Here is a 19,970-nt window from a genome sequence, read left to right as displayed (position 1 = left end):
AGCGCTTCCTTCTCCAAGGTCTCACCCTGAACCTGGCGTGTCCAGCTGACAACTCTGCGTGGGGTAAGGGCTCTGTCCGGCACCGACTTCCTCTGCGAGTTGGAGAAGTGCTGGAGGGTGTCCGAGGAAGTGAGACAGCGACGGAAGAAGCGGGTCGAGAGAGGCGGGACCCCGGCGTGAGGAGACAGCGAAGAGGGAGCGGCCAGGCGAGAGCGTCGGAAGAAGTGCAGCCGCGTCGTCTTCTGCGCAAGCCCAGCAGTCTGAGAGGAAACGCCAGGGGTAGTGCCACAGCGTCGACGGCTGCGCAGACTCAGAGGTGCCGATCTCTGAGGAGTGCACCGGGCGGTGAAGTCTGCTTACATCGATCCCTCCGAGGGAGGAGCATCTCAACCCGGGACAGAGATAACAGGAAACCAGAGTGTCAGTAAGTGCCATAGTGTCCCCAGGTATCGGCGTCATCGCAACCTAACCGGCAATCCTATTCTGAGACAAGTAAGCCGGGGCCGCATAACTGGAGGGAGGTGGGGACCGTCACGGGGAGTGTGACGAAACGGCGAGGGAGACCGTAAATTACTCCTCAGGTGGCGAACTGGCTCCCGAGTAGGGGTATAGTGGTAAAATCGTTATCCTTTGTGACCGGATTTCCCCCACCCAAACGAGGCTAAGCACTGTTATTCCGCCTAACCCGGATTCCCGGAAAGACGGGGGCCGAACTGGGGGTAAAGAAAGGGTGAAGGAGCTGCAACTGTCCTAGAAGCACAACGCTTGTTGAAAGGGGCCACATAGCCTAAAGTGGGTCCAGGGACAAGTTAAAGTAGCCCTGAATCAGAGGAAGTAACTACCTGTCTATCCTCTTTTTAGGCTCCACATAGTACAACAAGTCAGTGGGTGACATTACCGAAGCTGGGGTTGTAAACCTGAACGTCTTGTATGAAATACCCATGAGACTGTGGTGGTAAAGTTCAGCTTCTTTGTATTGCAAAAGAGTTTGACAATTGCAGAAACTTGATCTAGAGCTGAAGTGTGTAGAAAACTTATTTAAATTACAGGAACATATCCTAGAAAGGTTGCTAATGTCATAAAAATGTAATGTAAAGTAATAATGACATGTGAGATTATATGATGTATTGAAACCTGATAATAAGTCGTCAAATCAACAAAGAGTTTTTATAAAGCAGACTGTATTCTTCTAAATTTGGTGTAGCGTCCTTATTTTTAAGTGGGTGGATGTTATGTTGCTGAAGGGTATGATGCAAACTTAACACAGGTTCCGTAGAGTTGAGCCTTTCCACTTAGTGCCAAGCTACCTTATGTGACTTGGAGGTCCCAGGTCCAACATAATTGGTGTCTAGCGGTGGGATCCGAATTGTGTTCATCAGCCAGGCGGAGAATTCTTGATTTGCTCTGAATTCTGCCCATCATCTGTGTGTCTTTTGCTTTCTCGCCCTAAGTGCGCCGGGTATGCCCAGACGTGGGTTCCTTGTTCACTTTGCCACTGGATTCAAGCTATCCTGGACGATGAGGGTCGTTACTCCAAGACCAGTCCCAGGATGCTTGTTTCCAGTCCAGGAAAGACCTGGCTTGGCAGTTCGGGCTGGACTGTTCCCATGAGGAACAGGGTCAACACTGATTTGCATATGGCTGGGTCTGAACTGGGGTGGCAAAGTCAGCTAAAAAACAGTGGTGGATTCAACCCAGACCAGCTTTCCGTCCATCATCTCCTTGTGTTTGCTCTCTTCATGTATTTGCCTGTTGTGTCATTCACATTTCTTCTGCCCACTAAGCATGCAGTATGGGAAAATAGCCCATTTGCTAAAGTTACTGCGACTACCACAATCTACTCTTTCACAAGGAGTTCATCCACAACCACAAGTAGTTTCCTTATTGTTATGGGCTGCTATGACAACGTGTACTTTTATAGACTTTAAAAAATGTGTACTTTTAGCCATTTTATTTTATGTCGAGGGCCTGGCTGGTCTCCCAACAACAAATACAATTTACAAAAGCAATCTCACAACAAACGAAATCATTGGCCAAGCCAAAAGAATTGAGTCAACACCAGACTTGTTGGTTTTGCCAGTGCTTGGTTGGTTATTTGTCAGCAAAATACCACTACTATGATTGCCAAAATAACCCTTTCTACACCCTCCTACTCTACCCCTCCTTGTATCATCTGACACCTCTTTTACTATACCGATCTCCTAAAACAAACCTTTCTAAACTCTTTCCTCCGAGTCCTCCCCTCCAAAACTCCTTTTTACTCATCCAAAAGCCTCCTCCTATTGCTAAGACCTAAAAAAAAATATTTTTAAAAAAATCTTTCACTCTTTTATCCCTTCACTATCCTTTTCAATCGAAATTAACAGACTAACATGTTCACTTCTGAAATTCTATATTAAACTATACTAATATACTACCCAAATAACTGAATAACATATCCACTACTCAAATTACTTCATATTTTTTGTTTTTACTATACTCATTTTCAACAGTAATCTCTTTATGGGTTCCGGAGTGACGTGCTACTCACCAGAAAAGCGATTCAACACCCATCAGGGGTAACAAGTGCTATATGAATGCACATCTTTCTTCCCCTTTTATCCCTCCGCTATCCTTCTCACTCCAAGTAACTGACTAATATCCACCACTGAAATTACTTCATATTTAACCATATTAATTCACCACTAATTCTTTGTAGGCTTCCTCAATAGCATGCGTCAACAAGAGCTATCTAAATACAAACCTTTGTCCTCCTCTATCCTTCTGCTATCATTCCAAATCCAAATAACTGACTAACCTATCCACCACTTAAAATGTACTTGCATGTTTCACTATACTAATTCAACACTAATCCTCTATGGGTCCCGGAATAGCGTGCTACTCGCCGAAAAAGCGCTTTGACGCGTCGTCAGGGGTAGTAAGCGCTATAAAAATGCAATTACAATGCAATAAAATACAATACAAGACAATACAATATCACCAAGAAATGCTCTGCAAAGCACAAAGGACATTATTCGTTTTTAGTGTATATTGATGGATACAATAACATGGCAGTACATGCATGTATCATATACAGGGGCAGACAGAATGTGAACTTAATTATGTTGATTCCAAGATGACAAGCTATTTCACGAGAGCGGTTGAGATGAGAGTTGAGAGAGTGCAGATCTATAGGAAGAAAGACCCACTCACTCACTCAAGATCTAAGTATTACAGCAGTACATGCAGTTTTGGGTGGGAGTGGGCAGCGTTTAATGGTAGAGCGCAAGTTTAATGTGGGGTTCAGAGAGAGAGAGAGAGAGATAGTTTGTGGAAGAGCCGTTTATTAATTTGAAAACCAGCATCAGGGGCTTGTATCAGGGTAGATGTTTGTCTGGGAAGATTACAAGGGGTCCTCTTGACACAGTTTTGAACCTTTACCAGAGGGATTAAAAAAGTGGGAGAGCCGGTTACAGTAGTCGAGTTCATTAGGGACTACAGAGAAGATTCGATTTTTGGCTGTATAAAATCTAGTGTTTCACTTATTTTTACAATAGCGAAGGCTAAAAACATGGGTGTGTTTATTTAATTTGTACATTCCTGACATGCATCAGGCCAGGTAAATGAAACAACATGCCCCTCTGAAGTTGTGAACGGGTACACAAGCTGCAATGTGCTAACAACACGATCTTGCTGGACTTTACTGGTGCTGGCAGACTGCCCTCCCAGACTTGTCTGCTGTAATATTGCATAGACAATAAACTGGGAGTTAATGTCAAGAAGTCTGATGTGACTGTGCTTGGTCAGGAAAAAGGAAAATCACCAAATGGTAGATATTGGGCCAAACAATAGATTGAGTACCCACCAATCAGTATTTAGGTAGATATGAACCCCTCTCGTCTATGTCAGTCCAAAGCTGGATTCCCTACTATATGCTGTGGATCAGCCATTTGAAGAGTTCCCAAGCCTGACTTTCCAACCAATACAACAGGTTATTAGATCTAAATTTAGGCCGACTACTTCATACAGCAATAAGAACTTTGTATGGACGTTTTCTAAATGGTATGATTAATCTCAAGGTAAATTATTCAGAATTATGTTTGGCTCACCTAATTCTGTAGCACCAAGTCAGATCAGAATATACGTTTGTTTACTAAGGCAATCGTGTTACGGGGGCTTATTTTGTACAGACATGAATCTGTACTTGCCACCCAAATGAGGGAATGCTTAAGAATCGCCTATGGTCATAAATGGAATTTTGGCAGACACAGCCTTACAAGGAATAGGCAAGTTATCAAGAGATAGATTCAACATACTTGAAGTCACTAAGTTGTGGACTCAAGGGACTACATATTTATATTTTGATTCACTAGTGAATATTAAAATGAAGACAGTGCCTTTTGAGGCTGAATTCAGAGATCTGTAAAGGAGAAAGCACTCAAAGTAAGTGTAAGAGTCCCATGTAGATGGCCAGTGCCAATTATACATGAATATTCCAGCTGAAAAGTCGCAAAGGTAAACTTTCCAACTACACCTTGGGTTACTACTAGTGGGTGAATTTCATTCCAGCACCCTAAATGCCGATGTCCAGGATTTACAAAAGATTGTGTGACATTTTTAAGATCCATATTCCTTCAGCTAAATTTATGGTCACGTTAAGCTGTAGTGCATAGCTGCATGATTGAAAGTAACAAGTAAATAATTAATACATAGCTTTGTTAGGTTTATGAACTTGGCAATACATATTTTTAACAATACTCTGCAACGAATGTATGTGCAAGATATCATTCAGAATAAGCATTAGTTTAATTTGCGTGAACGAACACTTTCTCAAGAAGAAACAGAGGAGTTGATATTCGCCTACACCTCTCGTACATCCTATAAACTCTACTGGTCAGAGACAGCTACCAGTGTAAATCCCTTTCTCCCGTCAGAGTTACTAAGAAAGTACACTGGCCTACAATCCTGTTGGCCACTCCCATCTATGGAATGAGATCAATCACTACACATCCCTGTAGCCAAAGAGATCATAGAGAAGTAAACATGCATGCTCAACCTTTGTAAAATAGAAGAAAATGGGGGTGCTCAAGGACGTAGTTGTTATTGTTTCTCAGTCCGTGAACATGGGGTTTTCTACCAGGTACAAGGCAGGGGTAGAGTCTTCAGAATTTAAAGAGCAGGAACAGGGCAAGGGCATCAATATACCATCCAACAGGAAGATTCTGATCTATCTCTGAACCGATCAGGCGCCACAGCACCATCCGGCACAGGAGGTGCAATGCAGCCAGACTACAGACTTCCATTCTGTCAGTTAAGGGTTTTCAGTCCATTGAGGCAATGGCTTCCTTTTGCCTGACTCCTTCAGATGGTTCCTATTCTTCTGGCTTTTTAGACCCGTCCAAGAAATAACACTTTAATGGATGATTGCCCAAAGCTGGATTCATGAAAGAATTTCACAATATCTATATAAAATAAATACAATGAATGTAAACGAGAATTATTTACATAGGCAGTGATTAACCTCTCATAAGATAGAGATATTATGTTGATTCAGCCCTCAAGGACCAAGGCAGGAGATTTATCGACGGGGAAGCTCAAGCCTGAACTTTGGCCGGAGTGAATGTTGAAAGGTTACGATGACCGTCCGCGGCATGCATGCATTCTGTTCTTCCTCCGAAGGAGGACAATGCCACTCCAGTGAGGGAAAGATGGGAACTTTCCCATTTATCGTAATTGGTCACATATATCACAACACTCCAAGGATGCTTGGATTCATATCAGTCCCAGTAACCATAGACAAGACGACTTCGGTTAATGTCAGCACATGTAGCAGAGATTCACAGGCTCCTTTGTGTATGAGGGAAAGAACCTGCCATGCCCCCTAGTGAAGTGGAAAGGGGATGGATTCTGTCTTATCTGGATCTGTACAATTTGCACCGGTTCCATCTGACTTGGGGACATTTACTGTCATCCCTGCAGACTTAGCTACAGGTACCGCCAGAGATGTTGACTGGCTTAGTTCAGTCGATTACAGTGGACTTTTCGCATTCCAGGGCATCTGGGCCATAAACATAGCCCAACACTTCTCATTTCTAAGATGGTTCAAACAGATATTCCCTCCAGCCTAAATTATAATACGAAAAATGATCGCACCTGCTCTTTCCAAGGCAATCGAGATCTGTCCATCAGATGTTTAAGTGGTTGATGGGGCCTCTATGTTTTCTCTCACTCCAGTGATTCAAGGACAGCCAAGGTGTTGAAACCTCATTTGAGCACCGACCAGCCTCACCAGGTCTAGTACTTGCAGCTCCTGCACGACCATCAACTCCCCTTGTGACAAGGTTCACAAGCGACCCGTAGGAATACACTTTACTCCTCCTTAAAATCACTCAGCCTGAACACCTGGTTGACGTTTTGCCATGGGACGGCACCCATGGTAATAATCCCCTTACTTGCTATTTGATGTAGATTGTGTCCTTAACTAAATGTACCTAGAGGAATCTGGTTGGGACACACATAACTTATTTGGCTGCCAGTGACATCTACTGGAACAGACTGAGAAATATTTTGAAAATCTGTCTTAAGGTGTTATCTGGAGAAAAAAAATAGGGAGGAAACTGTGGACTACATTAGCTTACGCAGCAGCTCATACTGAAACCAGAGCTCAGCTGGAGTGGATGAATGCACCTGAAGACCATTTCAGATGACCATTTTATCAATAAAATTCTCTGAATGTTGAGGGTCATAATTAATTCAGCATGTTAGAGTGGACTCAGGGTCTCATCCTTCTGCGCTCCATAAAATCAAAACAAGTAGATCCTTAAGGGTGCATGTAGCTTCACTGTGAAGCACTTTAATTCGGAGGGAATCTAAAATAATCCTTCAATGTTATTTACATTTACATTTACATTTACAAAGCAGGCCCTTAATCTATTCAGTGGAAACATGATAAAATGTTAAGATTATGTTTGGTGAAAGAAACTGCATGACAGAAACTCGTTGCCTGAAAGTACGGCATTGATTTAGACTTTGAAAAGTTATGTACATAAGAAATTAAGAGCAGCAGAGAACATCAGTAGAGAAAGAGCATCCAAAGACATAAAAACAACGTGTCTTACCTCACCAAAGGCTCCTCGACCGATCACCTTCAAGATTTCAAAATCCTCTTTGTGTAGTCGCATCTGCTTCACTTTAAACGTGAAAGGCTTGGCTGGAATAAAAAAAATGTCTAGCATTAAAAAATAGAACTATAGCATTAAAAAATAGAACTAAAAGACATATACCATAGAAGCTGAACTGTGTATTTTATCTATCCATCAGATTAGAATGCTATAAAAATATAAATTGACACATCTATCAGATTAGAATGCTATAAAAACAAAGTGGCACACTCAATCTCCAGTAATTTCCCTTTGGGCTGTTCTACTTCCTGTCGATATGGAAATAATCAAGATCTGACAGTACTCCAATAAAACACAAGACAGCACTGGAACAAACAAATCAATCATATTTAAAGAAAAAGAGCAGAGTCCAGTTCAAGGTTACTGTAACCAATCAAGGCATCGAGTCTGACTATACTCAACCGGTTTTAAAAAACCCAGACCGGCGCAACTACACCCTGATCTTTGATTGTCAAAGGTTTGCTACTTATGGTATCTTTACTACTGCACGATTTAATACCCCCAGACAAACAGTCAACGGGCTTTAAACATGGCCACACAACAACAACGGTTTAAGGGGAAGTGCATTCAACGTGTTTCTTTGGTCATTGAATGGCTATGTTTATGGTTTGTTTAATTTTGCATTATTTATGACGCTGTAGACAGGAATGTCTTTATTGGGAGCTGGCCGGTGAAGATTGGTGTGGGGAAGTGGGGTGTAGGTGGAGGTGTTATAAGGGAAAGCAAGGGACCCTCCTGAATGAGTAGGTATATGGTAAAGTCTGAGCAGGATTAATAATGGCTGAGCAGTTAAACAATAGAACATTTCCAGTTTAAATTAATATTTAAATGGAATTAGAATCCTACTTACTAATCAAGGAATCATTGCTCTTGAGATGAATGACAGCCCTCATGATATCAAGTACAACTAATAAGTTTAAACTTCCCCCTATTTTTTTTTAACTTTTTGAATGTTTCATTAACAAAGATGAATTTAGAGGCAAGTGGAAGAACAGTGTAATAATACTCCCATGTCAAGGGATACGTTCAGTTAATAAAAGATTGGGTTTTAAAAGTTTGATAACGGCGGTTCTCCCATGGGGGCGTTTGGGCGCCGCCCCACCTGTTTTCTCGCCGTGCGAGAAGAAGGCAGAAACAAATGGTAGTTATTTATTAATAACTACCATTTGTTTCTGCCTGCCCTTCTCGCACGGCGAGAAAACAGTCAGCCGTCAGCCGATTCCGAACTTCCTGGTTTCTCGAGCCTCAGGGCAGGGGGGAGTGGCTTGGGGGAGTGGCTTGCCTACTGTTGTGAATACGTACTGTTTGGACAGCCTGAGAGGCAGTCCAAACAGACAGTATTAGCAACAGTGGGCAAGCCGCTCCCCCAAGCCTCCTCCCACTCTCAGTTCTGCAGGATGCAGACTGTGAGAAATGACGTATTTAGGGCAGCCGGCCGAACCAATCAGCGCCGGCTGCCATGGAGGGGAGGGAGGCTGCCTGCAGCAGCCTTCAATGACGAGAGCCCACATTCAAAATCCAGGACGAAGGCGGGAGCAGTCTCGGGACAGAGTCAGCGCGGGAACGAAGCCATTAAGCCAAGGTAAGTTTTTTAATTTATATTCATTGTATTTTGAGATCCATTCATCTCTTGTTCCCTTGCAGTATACTGAAAAGGAGGTAAACGTTCATAAAAATGTTTTTTTTTTTAAATGTAAACAGCGCAAGATACAAACGTTTATTGGGCAGTAACAGAGGGGTTAAAAACGGGGGGCTGGAAAAGGATTATTTTACCGCACAGGGGCTCTGTCATGAAAGCGATCGTATTTGATTTTTTTTGTGCGAGTTTATCTTCCTGTGTCACTTCATCACCACAGCAAGTCAACTGCGAAAAACTATCCGGGTACAGTTTTAATTATGTCACCTGGCTGATTATTAGAAAAAGGAGCAGTGTCTATCAAAATGTAGCGTTCAGATAATTTTGATTTATATATGTGAGTATTCAGTTTTACAGATGTTTCCCTGGATCTCTAATGTAAAATATACAGTTATATTGGCATATAGCATATACACTTGATTCCTGTGCGTTGCGTTTGAGGCCCTTCCTCTTTTGGACCTGATAGGCCCTTATTGAGCAAAACAGATTCAAATGTTTTCTTTTCCGGGAAAACCACTTGAAGTCCACGTGCATTAAAGGTGAATAAATGTGACCTTGTGTAATAAAACTCGTGCTCATGTGAAGCGCTCCAATACTTATGGGTCGTGTTTGTGTTATGTTATACTGTAAAAAAAAAAGTAACATTCTTCTACATGTACTAGGCTTTGCATATTCAGTCAGTGTGACCCGATCGGTTTGTGGAAAGGACGTTGCAATAATTGTTGGCACCGGGAACTAGATAGGTTTCTGGGACAAAAAACAGCACTACGTCAGGGAAAGTATTCAAATGTAGGGTATTTTTATCTAAATATTAGAAGGTTGAGGTCCACGAGTGTCAACGCTCCTGATTAATTAAAGAATAACCATGGGCAGGAAAGGGAGATTCATTAATGTTAACGCGCAGACAAAACAATGAGCACTCGGGAACCATCGTAAATGGGCCAACATTTATTTTATGGGGATTGGCTGAGGGCCGCATAGATGTTGACAAAAAGTTATGACAATAATTTTACGCCCCTCCACTTTCAAATTTCACCAGCCGCCACTGTTCACACGTTTTAAAAGAAGCAATTAGCGAGACAACCCTTGACTAAAAGTGTGCTTGCAGTTGCTAAAGGAATATTTGCAGGTGCTAAAAGTATGCTTGCCGGTGCTAAAAGTATGCTTGCAGGTGCTAAAAGTATGCTTGCAAGTGCTAAAAGTGTGCTTGCAGTTGCTTGAAGTATGCTTGCTGGTGCTAAAAGTATGCTCCCAGGTGCTAAAAGTGTGCGTGCAATTGCTAGAAGTATGCTTGCAGTTGCTAAAAGTGTGCGTGCAATTGCTAGAAGTATGCTTGCAGTTGCTAGAAGTATGCTTGCAGTTGCTGGAAGTATGCTTGCAGGTGCTTAAAGTGTGCTTGCAGTTGCTAAAAGTGTGATTGAAGTATACTTGCTAAAAGTATACTTCCAACTGCTAAAAGTGTGCTTGCAGTTGCTAAACGTATGCCTGCAGGAGCTAAAAGTATGCTTGGAGTTGCTAAAAGTGTACTTGCTGTTGCTAAAAAGTGTACTTGCAATTACTAGACGTGTACTTGTAGTTTCTAAAATTGTGCTTGCAGTTGCTAGAAGTATGCTTGCAGGTGCTAAAAGGGTGCTGGCCAGAAAAACAACTATGCAAACCCCCCACTTTTAGAATTCACTAGCATTTTTTTTGCTGAACAATTCCTCTACAAAGGAAATTGTAAAATTGTGCAACTTTGCACACTGAGAATCACACATTAGAAACAAGCCATAGCAAAGCCAACTGGCCTGGCCTATGCAAGTGAGCAGTGCTTTTTATTTGTTTCGGGAAACAAATGCAATACGCCAAAAAAAAGGAAAACAAAACTAATATATAACAATCATTGAAAATGCAATAGGTCTCGTCTTTAATTAAGTTAAAGCCAATTGCTTTGCTAATGGTATTTTATAGCAAAGCAAATGGCTTTAACTTAATGAAAGGCAAGACCTATTGCATTTTTAATGCATGTTCAATATTATATACAAGTCATAGTTGCTGCTTATTTATCTTATACAACGAACAACCATTGACAAAGCCAATAGTCCTGACTTTTGCAAGTATGATGTTACTTGTGGTATATCTGGATGCAATGACAAACAGCAAAATACAAGTCAGACGGCACACTATGGCAAACACAGATTGTTAGCGTATGTGTTTTTAAGCCACACCCTTAATTACATTAGCAACGCCCCTTTGAGAGACCCCACAGTTTGTTTCATCCCACTTAAAGCCCTGCTGCTAGGGGTCAAAGAGAAAGGTGTGGACAAGGTGAGAGGACAGAGGTGTGGTTTGAGCTGGGTGACCGTCTGCAGGCAATGAAGTGACCTGCCATTTCTCACCGAAGCACCTCTGCTCTGTGCCATGAATAAAGCGCCATCATCTGGCCTTCGCCTCACCTTCCCTCGGGCTCTTTCCAGGCCCGCGTGCCTGCCACGAGGGACCCCGTGAGGGCAGCACTCGAAGACAAAGGGCCGCACATTGCACCTAATCCTGATGGATGCAATTGTGTGTTGTGTTACGCAACAGGAAAAAGTTTGGAAAACCACAAAGTACCTAATGCAAACATCAATACTTTTCACACAGCCACTGCGAGTACCATCAAACCATGCTAGCTTTAAGAGTCCACCTAATGGTTAAAGCAATTCAGCTGGTTAAACTCTAGCATGCAAAAATGTAAGTAAATGTGTACAAAGACGCCAGTTAGTACCAAATCAGACATGGCTTAATGGCATGCTAGACCACCTGGCAACAGAACGATCAAGGCAAGCATTAGATACATTACTGACTCTCACAAGGACAACAGAGCCACGTTATTGGTATAAATAAATGACATTTGGGGACACCCATGCGGGAGATTAAGGACATGTACTACATGAAAGGTATTTCTCCATTCACTTGCTTTGGAGTGAAACAAGTTTCAAGAGGGGGGGGGGGGGGGGGGGGAGGGGGGGGGGGGAGGTAAAATCACACCATTTTCTAAACACAATTGGGAGCACTTGCATGTAAAACATACCAAGCACTATGCTGCAGCCCACATACAATTAGTGCAGACAGCCTATCCCTTAGCCAGAGCAATGGATCTCATGTGGAGAGCACTCTGGAGCTCTTAGTAGGGGGTACCACAGAGATCATTTACGTAAGCAAGTGCCGTGGATTACCTTGTATTGACACAGTGCCTTGAGACCATCACTTCTGGGTCTCAAGCTGTCAGAACTAAGTGCCAGGAGGCCGAATTCCCCTCCTCACTCACATCCTTCTTCTTCTGTCCACAGGTCGCAAAACACCAACAACAGAACGGCAAGCACTGGCAGCAAGAATCTCATTGCGGCCATCTTCCATGTATACCAAGGATCAAGACTTCACACCATGGCAAAAGACACACCTCCCAAGCCGGACATCATGTGACGTCAAGAAAAGCCGGTTGCGCAGGCGCAGTTTGGCTTATGGTGTATCGAGTAACTGTGGAAATAAAAGACAGACCCAGCATCTGAAGGTCTGTCGTTCAAATGCTGCTCTTATGTTAAAAGTAATGTCAACGCAGTTCGAGGGTGGTATAGTGACTAAAGCTAATTTTTTTGCATGGATTTGTATAATTTGTGCTGTGGGTCTAAATGAACGTGGTTAATTTCGGATAGGTTTGTTAGATATTTTATAGAGATACATTCATCTAAGTTATATCTGTAAAAAAAACAGCATCAAAGCAGTACATGTTTCTTACTCTATTCATGTGCTGTGTTTTGAAAACCCTCAGTTAAGGTGTTCGAGTGTATTAAAATTAAGAATATCGACATGGCCATTTTGGTGACAGTCGCTGTTGAGCAAACGCGTCCTTTTTCTATATCCATTGCCTGGGATGTTCTTGGTACAACAACGCCTTGCTCTAGGTTGTGAGATTCCCTTTGGTCATATTCACTTTGATTAGAACGTGTCTTGCTGTTAAAGTACGATTGGCCGCTATTCCTTCAGGGCTGGGTCGAGCTGTGGTTTGACAGATGGAAAAACACGGAGAAATAGAAGTGCTCTGATACCCGATACCTTTGAGTGAAGTTCTTGCTATAAAAACAAGGCAGTGTGAATCAAGGAAAAAAAGCATGCCGCCATGCGCGAGTGTGCACATCCCTATACGTCTAAAATATACTGCATGACACAAGAAGGAGGAGCCCGACGGGGAGGGAAATCGAAAGCACGCCGCCATACACATGTACGAACAAAAAAATGCGCGTGCATGAGTACATCCCTACGCTAATTAAAGTAAACAAAAATGGCGTTGGGCTGTCTACATGCGAGTGCATTTTTTTGTCCATATGTGTGCATGTTTAGCTTTGTGAATAGCGACAGCAGCCATCTTTGTCTGAATCGATCGCAAAAGGCACTCGCATGGCGAGAGAAGCGCATGTGCGCAGCTAACGCCAGGCAAGACCTAAAAAAGGAGTGGCGCAACAGCCAAGCTACCACCATTGATGTACATTTATTTTAGGTGGATGTGCACGTAATCAGGAAGAGAGCCAATGGCTAAGTGGGCTGACCACCTGCCATGCAGTGGTGGGCAGAAGCAAAATTTGAATGACACATGAACACACCAATTGATAACGAGAACTGATCTAAAACAAGTGTATGGATTTATGTAAGTATGTATTTATTAGGACTTTTGAAGAATAACATCAAGCATTGACAAAGCTAAAAGAGTTCACATTTGGGACCTAATAGCAATGCCAATTGCTTATAGTGGTGTTGTACCGCATTGGGACTCTGTGTAGCATTGTCATAATAGACAATAAAAAAGCATTTGCAATGCAATAGGTCTCGCATTAGGAAAGTTTGAGCTATTGGTATTGTAAATGACACATTTTTTATTTATGTTTTATTTTTGAAAATAGCGAAATTAATAGCTTTGTCATTTACAATGCCAATAGTTATAACGTTCGCAAATGTGACACATAACATCTGTAGTGCAATATGTGTTGTATTTACGTGACTTACATGTATTGATATTACAAATAACAATGGCTTTTAATTTTTTTTCAATAATACTTATGTCAAAGTTATTGTAATTTATAATGGCAATAGCTTAAAGTTCTGTAAATAACTTTTGTGAAGATTATGTTCAGTGTATTTTATTGTGACGAAAATCCAAGAGCAGAAGTGAAATATTAACATCTTTGTGTTACATTTGTAAAGAAGCTTGAAACGTTGAGAGAACATATTTGAACCAGGTGTTGTTGATTGGTTGCACAGATTGATGCTGTGGTGGCGCTGAGTGATGTGATGGCGAACGAGTGATGCTGTGGCGTTTAGTGATGCTGTGGTAGCTCATAGTGATGTTGTGGTGCCCCTGAGTGATGCTGTTGTGGTGCGGAGTGATGCTGTATGCTATGCTATGTTTTGTTTTGCTAGCCTATGTTTTGTTTTGTTATGCTATGCTATGTTTTGCTATCCTATGCTTTGAATTGTTATGCTATGCTAGGTTTTATTATGCTATGCTACGTTTTGTTATGCTATGCTATGTTTTGTTGTGTTTGGTATGCTATGTTTTGCTATGCTATTATATGTTTTGTTTTGCTATGCTATGTTTTGTTGTGTTTTGTTAAGCTATGCTATGTTTTGTTGTGTTTTGCTAGGTTTTGTTATGCGATGTGTTGTTGTGTTTTGCTATGCTATGTTTTGTTATGTTATGCTATGTTTTGTTATGTTATGCTATGTTTTGTTATGCTATGCTATGTTTTGTTTTGCTATCCTATGCTTTGTTTTGTTATGCTATGCTATGTTTAGTTTTGCTATCCCATGCTTTGTTTTGTTATGCTATGCTTTGTTGTGTTTTGTTATGCTATGCTATGTTTTGTTATGCTATGCTATGTTGTGTTTTGTTATGCTATGCTATGTTTTGTGTTTTGTTATGCTATGCTATGTTTTGCTATGCTTTGCAATGCTATGTTTTGTTATGTATGCTATGTTTTGTTTTGTTATGCTATGCTATGTTTTGTTGTGTTTTGCTATGTTTTGTTATGCTATGCTTTGTTATGTTATGCTATGCTTTGTTTTGTTATGCTATGTGTTGTTATGCTATGTTTTGTTGTGTTTTGTTATGCTATGCTATGCTTTGTTGTTTTTTGCTATGCTATGTTTTGTTTTGTTATGCTATGTTCTGTTTTGCTAACCTATGCTTTGTTTTGTTTTGTTATGCTATGCTATGTTTTGCTATCCTATGCTTTTTTTGTTATGCTATGCTGTATTATGCTATGCTATGTTTTGTTATGCTATGCTGGTGAGGGTGTGTGAGTGAGGGTGAGGGTGGGTGAGGGGGTGTGAGGGGGTGTGAGGGTGAGGTTGGTTGAGGGGGTGTGAGGGTGAGGGGGTGTGAGGGTGAGGGGGAGTGAGGGGGAGTGAGGGTGTGCAAGGGTGAGGGGGTGTGAGGGTGAGGGGGTGTGAGGATGAGAGAGGGGGTGTGAGGGTGAGTGAGGGGGTGGGAGGGTGAGGGTGTGTAAGATGAGGGGTGTGAGATGAGGGGTGTGAGGGGGTGAGACTGAGGGGGTGTGAGGGTGAGGGTGAGGGGTGTAAGGGTGAGGGGGTGTGAGGGTGAGGGGTGTGAGGGTGAGGGGTGTGAGGGTGAGGGGGTGTGAGGGTGAGGGGGTGTGAGGGTAAGGGGGTGTGAGGGTAAGGGGGTGTGATGGTAAAGGGGTGTGAGGGTAAAGAGTGTGAGGGTGTGTGAGGGTGAGGCGGTGTGAGGGAGTGTGAGGGTGGGTGAGGGGTGTGAGGGTGAGGGGGTGGGTGTGGGGTTGTGAGGGTGAGGGAGGATGAGGGTGACGAGGGTGAGGGGTGTGAGGGTGAGGGGGTGTAAGGGGGGTGAGGGGGTGTAAGGGGTGTGATGGGGAGGGGGTGTGGTGTGAGTGTGTGAGAGGGTGTGTGAGAGGTGGGTGAGGGGGTGTGAGGGGGGTGAGGGGTGTGAGGGTGAGAGGTTGTGTGAGGGTGAGAGGGTGTGAGAGGGTGAGAGGGTGTGTGGGGGTGAGAGGGTATGAGAGGGTGTGTGGAGGCAAGAGGGGGTGTGAGGGTGAGGGGTGTGAGGGTGAGAGGTTGTGTGAGGGTATGTGAGGGGGTGTGAGGGGGAGGGGGTGTGAGGGGGAGGGGGTGAGAGGGTGAGAGGGTGAGAGGTTGTGAGAGGGTGAGAGGGTGGGTGAGGGGTGTGAGGGTAAGGGTGAGGGGGTGTAAGGGTAAGGGTGAGGGAGTGTGAGGGGGTGGGTGAGGGGGTGGGTGAGGGTGAGTGAGGGTGTGTGTGAGTGTGAGAGGGTGTGTGAGGGTAGGAGGGTGGGTGAGAGGGTGGGTGAGGGTGAGTGAGAGGGTGAGTGAGGGTGAGGGTGTGTGAGGGGGTGTTAGGGTGGGTGAGGGTGGGTGTGAGGATGAGGGGGTGTGAGGGTGTGAGTGTGTGGGGGTGAGAGGGTGTGTGAGGGTGAGAGGGTGTGTGAGGGTGAGAGGGTGAGAGGGGGTGAGAGGTTGTGTGAGGGTGAGTGAGGGTGAGGGTGTGTGAGGGTGAGGGTGTGTGAGGGTGAGGGTGGGTGAGGCTGAGGGGGTGTGAGGGTGGGGGTGTGAGGGTGAGGGGGTGTGAGGGTGAGGGGGTGTGAGGGTGAGGGGGTGTGAGGGTGAGGGGGTGTGAGGGTGAGGGGGGTGTGAGGCAGAGGGGGTTAGGGTGTGTGAGGGTGAAAGGGTGTGTGAGGGTGAAAGGGTGTGTGAGGGTGAAAGGGTGTGTGAGGGTGAAAGGGTGTGTGAGGGTGAGAGGGTGTGTGAGGTTGAGAGGGTGGGTGAGGGTGAGAGGGTGGGTGAGGGTGGATGAGAGGGTAAGTGAGGGGGTGTGAGGGTGAAGGGGTGTGAGGGTGAGGAGGGGTGAGAGTGAGAGGGTGGGTGAGATGGTGTGTGAGGGTGAGAGGGTGTGTGAGGGTGGGGGGGCGTGAGAGGGTGAGGGTGTGTGAGGGTGAGGGTGTGGGAGGGTGAAAGGGTTTGTGAGGGTGAGAGGGTGTGTGAGGTTGAGAGGGTGGGTGAGGGTGAGAGGGTGGGTGAGGGTGAGAGGGTGGGTGAGGGTGGATGAGAGGGGGAGTGAGGGGGTGGGAGGGTGAGGGGGTGTGAGGGTGAGGGTGAGGGGGTGAGAGTGAGAGGGTTGGTGTGGGGGGGTGTGAGGGTGGGTGAGGGTGGGTGAGGGTGAGTGAGGGTGTGTGAGGGTGAGTGAGGGTGTGTGAGGGTGTGTGAGGGTGTGTGATGGTGAGGGTGGGTGAGGGGATGTGAGGGTGAGGCGGGGTGAGGGAGTACGAGTGTGAGGGGGTGTGTGAGGGGGAAGATTGTGAGGGGGAGTGTGGGTGAGAGGGTGTGTGAGGGTGAGAGGGTGGGAGGGTGGGAGGGTGTGTGAGGGTGGGAGGGCGTGAGAGGGTGAGGGTATGTGAGGGTGAGGATGTGTGAGAGGGTGTGAGGTTAAGGGTGAGGGGGTGTGAGGGTGAGGGGGTGTGAAAGTGAGGGGGATTGAGGGGTTGTGAGTGAGAGGGTGTGAGGGGGTGTGTGAGGGTGAAGGTGTGAGGGTGAGGGGGTGTGAGGGGGTGTTAGGGTGTGAGGGTGAGGGGTTGTCTGAGGGGTGAGGGGGTGAGGGTGAGGGTGAGGGTGGGTGTCAAGGTGAGGGTGGGTGAGAGGGAGTGCAAGGGTGAGAGGGTGAAAGGGTGTATGAGGTTGAGAGGGTGGGTGAGGGTGAGAGGGTGGGTGAGGGTAGAGGGTTGGTGAGGGTGAGAGGGTTAGGGTGTGAGGGTGTGTGAGGGTGTGGAGGTGTGAGGGTCCGAAGTAAATGATGGCAGGGCAGACATCATAAGACAGAGTGTTGGACAGGCCTCGTGGCATGCCCGACCCCTCCCCGCATGGCGGGTCTCGGACTACTACTACCCCTGTTCCCCGGACAAGAACTACACCTGCAGCCCGCCGGGTCAACCCCCAGCTCTTCCCCGACGGAACCCAGGCTCGTAACCACAACATTCTCGGCTGGCCCGGGTACCTTCCCGAACCACCGTCCCCGGCCCAGCCGCCATCTTGGACCCTCCACGACCAGGCCTCGGGTCGACCTCAGCCTCAGGCCCAGCCAGGCCCCGACTTCGAGGCACCACCATCCACCCAGGGGGTAACGAGACCACTTGGCGAGTCAATAGGAGAAGGAGTGTCGATGGCTCCCCTCCGCCTGGTTTCGATCGCCCCCAGCCTCCCTGGGCGCTGGCTCCACCCCCTGCTGGGTGTCTGGACTCCCTCATCCCGGACCCCCCGACCTCCAAGTGCGAGGGTCCGGACATCAAAGGGCGCCAGACCTATAACTGGGGTAGCTCCAGAGCAGGAAACCAGTGGTATCCTGGAGTCGAGAGACACCGAGACGAACTCATCCTTGGAGGCCTGCTGGCGCTGCCGCGGCTCCTCTTCGTGAACCATCTTTGAAGGCCTGCTGGCGCTTCCGTGGCTCATCCTCGTGAACCATCTTTGAAGGCCTGCTGGCGCTGCCGCGGCCCATCCTCGTGAACCACCTTTGAAGGCCTGCTGGCGCTGCCGCGGCCCCTACTTGCGAACCCTCCAGCTCGAGGATTGAGAGCTATACACCAGCTACCCCTGTACCGGACCGGTACTGAGACTGTCCCGCTACCCCCTTTCCCCAGAGACTAGAATTGAAGGGATCATCGTATCCTGGTCCTGCTGTATCGTCACGTTTAACCTGCCTAAGAATACCGATAAAAGTGTACAGAACCTATCTTTGTGTGGCGTCCATCTGTGGGGGGGTGGTTGCTCGTCCGTACGATCTAAGGAGAGGGCCCTCGCCAGGAGGCCTCTCCCCCTTGCTCGGCCGACCCTCAGGGTCCCCGTCTAACATTGGTGGCCAGCGGCGCGATTCGAGCCAACGCATAATCGTACGGAGAGTAACTCACCCCACGATACACAGCAACAATGACGACAAAAGAGACCGGAACAACCGCAAAATTCCAGATGGAATGGCTAGAAGAATACAGCCACAAGGAATTAAAACAATTCTGCATAGACTTGGGCATCGCTACCACAGGACTGAGCACCAAAGACGACCTCAAGCACGCCTTGGAGTCTTGGGTGGAGACAGGAGCGCCCCCACCCCAAAACGAAAGCATCGAGACCACAGAAACAATTGCAACACCCGAAGAAGAAAGAAGAGCGGGCCTCTCTTCCGAGGAGGCCCGAGAACGGGAGAGGAGCCAGCTCCACGAGTTGGAACTGGCTCGACTCCGCTTAGATGGGGAACTAAAACTAGCAGAAAAAAAGATAGCCCTCGAACACTTACGGCTACGGGAAGAACGAGAAGAAAAAAAAGCCAGAGGGAGCTGGAAGAGATGAAACTAGCATACGAACACGAGCGCAGTTTAAAAGAACTAGAGATTCGACGACAAAACAGGGACCTCGGCGTCCCCGAGAACCAGAGCTCCGCTCCCCCTACGGACACCAAGGTCCACATTCCCAAAGACGTCGTCCGAGAGTACTACCGGAACGACGATATCCAGCAATGGTTCAAAGCCTACGAGGTAGCCATGATCTCCCACCGGATTCCGCGAAAAGACTGGGGAGCCGGGTTGTGAGGGAGATTCGTCAACGAAGGAAGAGATGCCCTGCTACAACTCCCCGACGAAGAGATGACCTCCTACGAGCACATGAAAGCAGCCCTTCTCCATCGCTAAGGGCTCACCCCCGAGATGTACCGGCAGCGATTTCGAGACTGTAAAAGAATCCCCGGTACCACCTGGGTGGAATATGTGAACTTTTTTAGCCGAGCCTTAGAGGGGTGGATCAAAGGCAGCCAGGTCACCACCTACGAACAATTATTCGATCTCATTGTGTGGGAACACCTATCCAATAATTGTTTTGTTGAACTAAGGCAGCCTCTCCTCGATAGCAAGCTGACCGAACCCCAGAAACTCGCCATCGAAGCGGATCGATGGGAGAGCACCCGGGTCCCCCGGAATTGCCCGGGCGAACAAAACAGAGCCTTCCAGGGGTCCCACCGTCCGCGAGGGGGAGGAGGAGGCCAGGGTCGAGGCAGGGACACCGCCACGGTGCCCACCACTAGCAACCCCCCGTCTCCGGCCGGAATAGGAAGCCCTCCGACGCGACCG

At 46.3% G+C, this 19,970-nt stretch overlaps 1 protein-coding gene across 2 annotated transcripts in view; it reads right to left on the bottom strand.

Annotated features, from left to right (window-relative positions):
• CDC42BPA (CDC42 binding protein kinase alpha) overlaps positions 1-19,970 on the bottom strand; it is a 1,012,118-nt gene that overhangs the window by 791,889 nt on the left and 200,259 nt on the right. For both annotated transcript variants that reach the window (XM_086927989.1, XM_086927990.1), the window contains exon 2: positions 7,098-7,189. In XM_086927989.1, coding sequence (XP_086784115.1) covers positions 7,098-7,189 — 92 coding nt within the window. The remainder of the gene's footprint in view (positions 1-7,097; positions 7,190-19,970) is intronic.

Source organism: Lissotriton vulgaris, chromosome 6, assembly GCF_964263255.1.
Source record: "Lissotriton vulgaris chromosome 6, aLisVul1.2, whole genome shotgun sequence".
NCBI classification, from domain to species: Eukaryota; Metazoa; Chordata; class Amphibia; order Caudata; family Salamandridae; genus Lissotriton; species Lissotriton vulgaris.
Note: the sequence above shows the minus strand (reverse complement) of the source record. Positions and strands in the feature narration are given on the sequence as shown.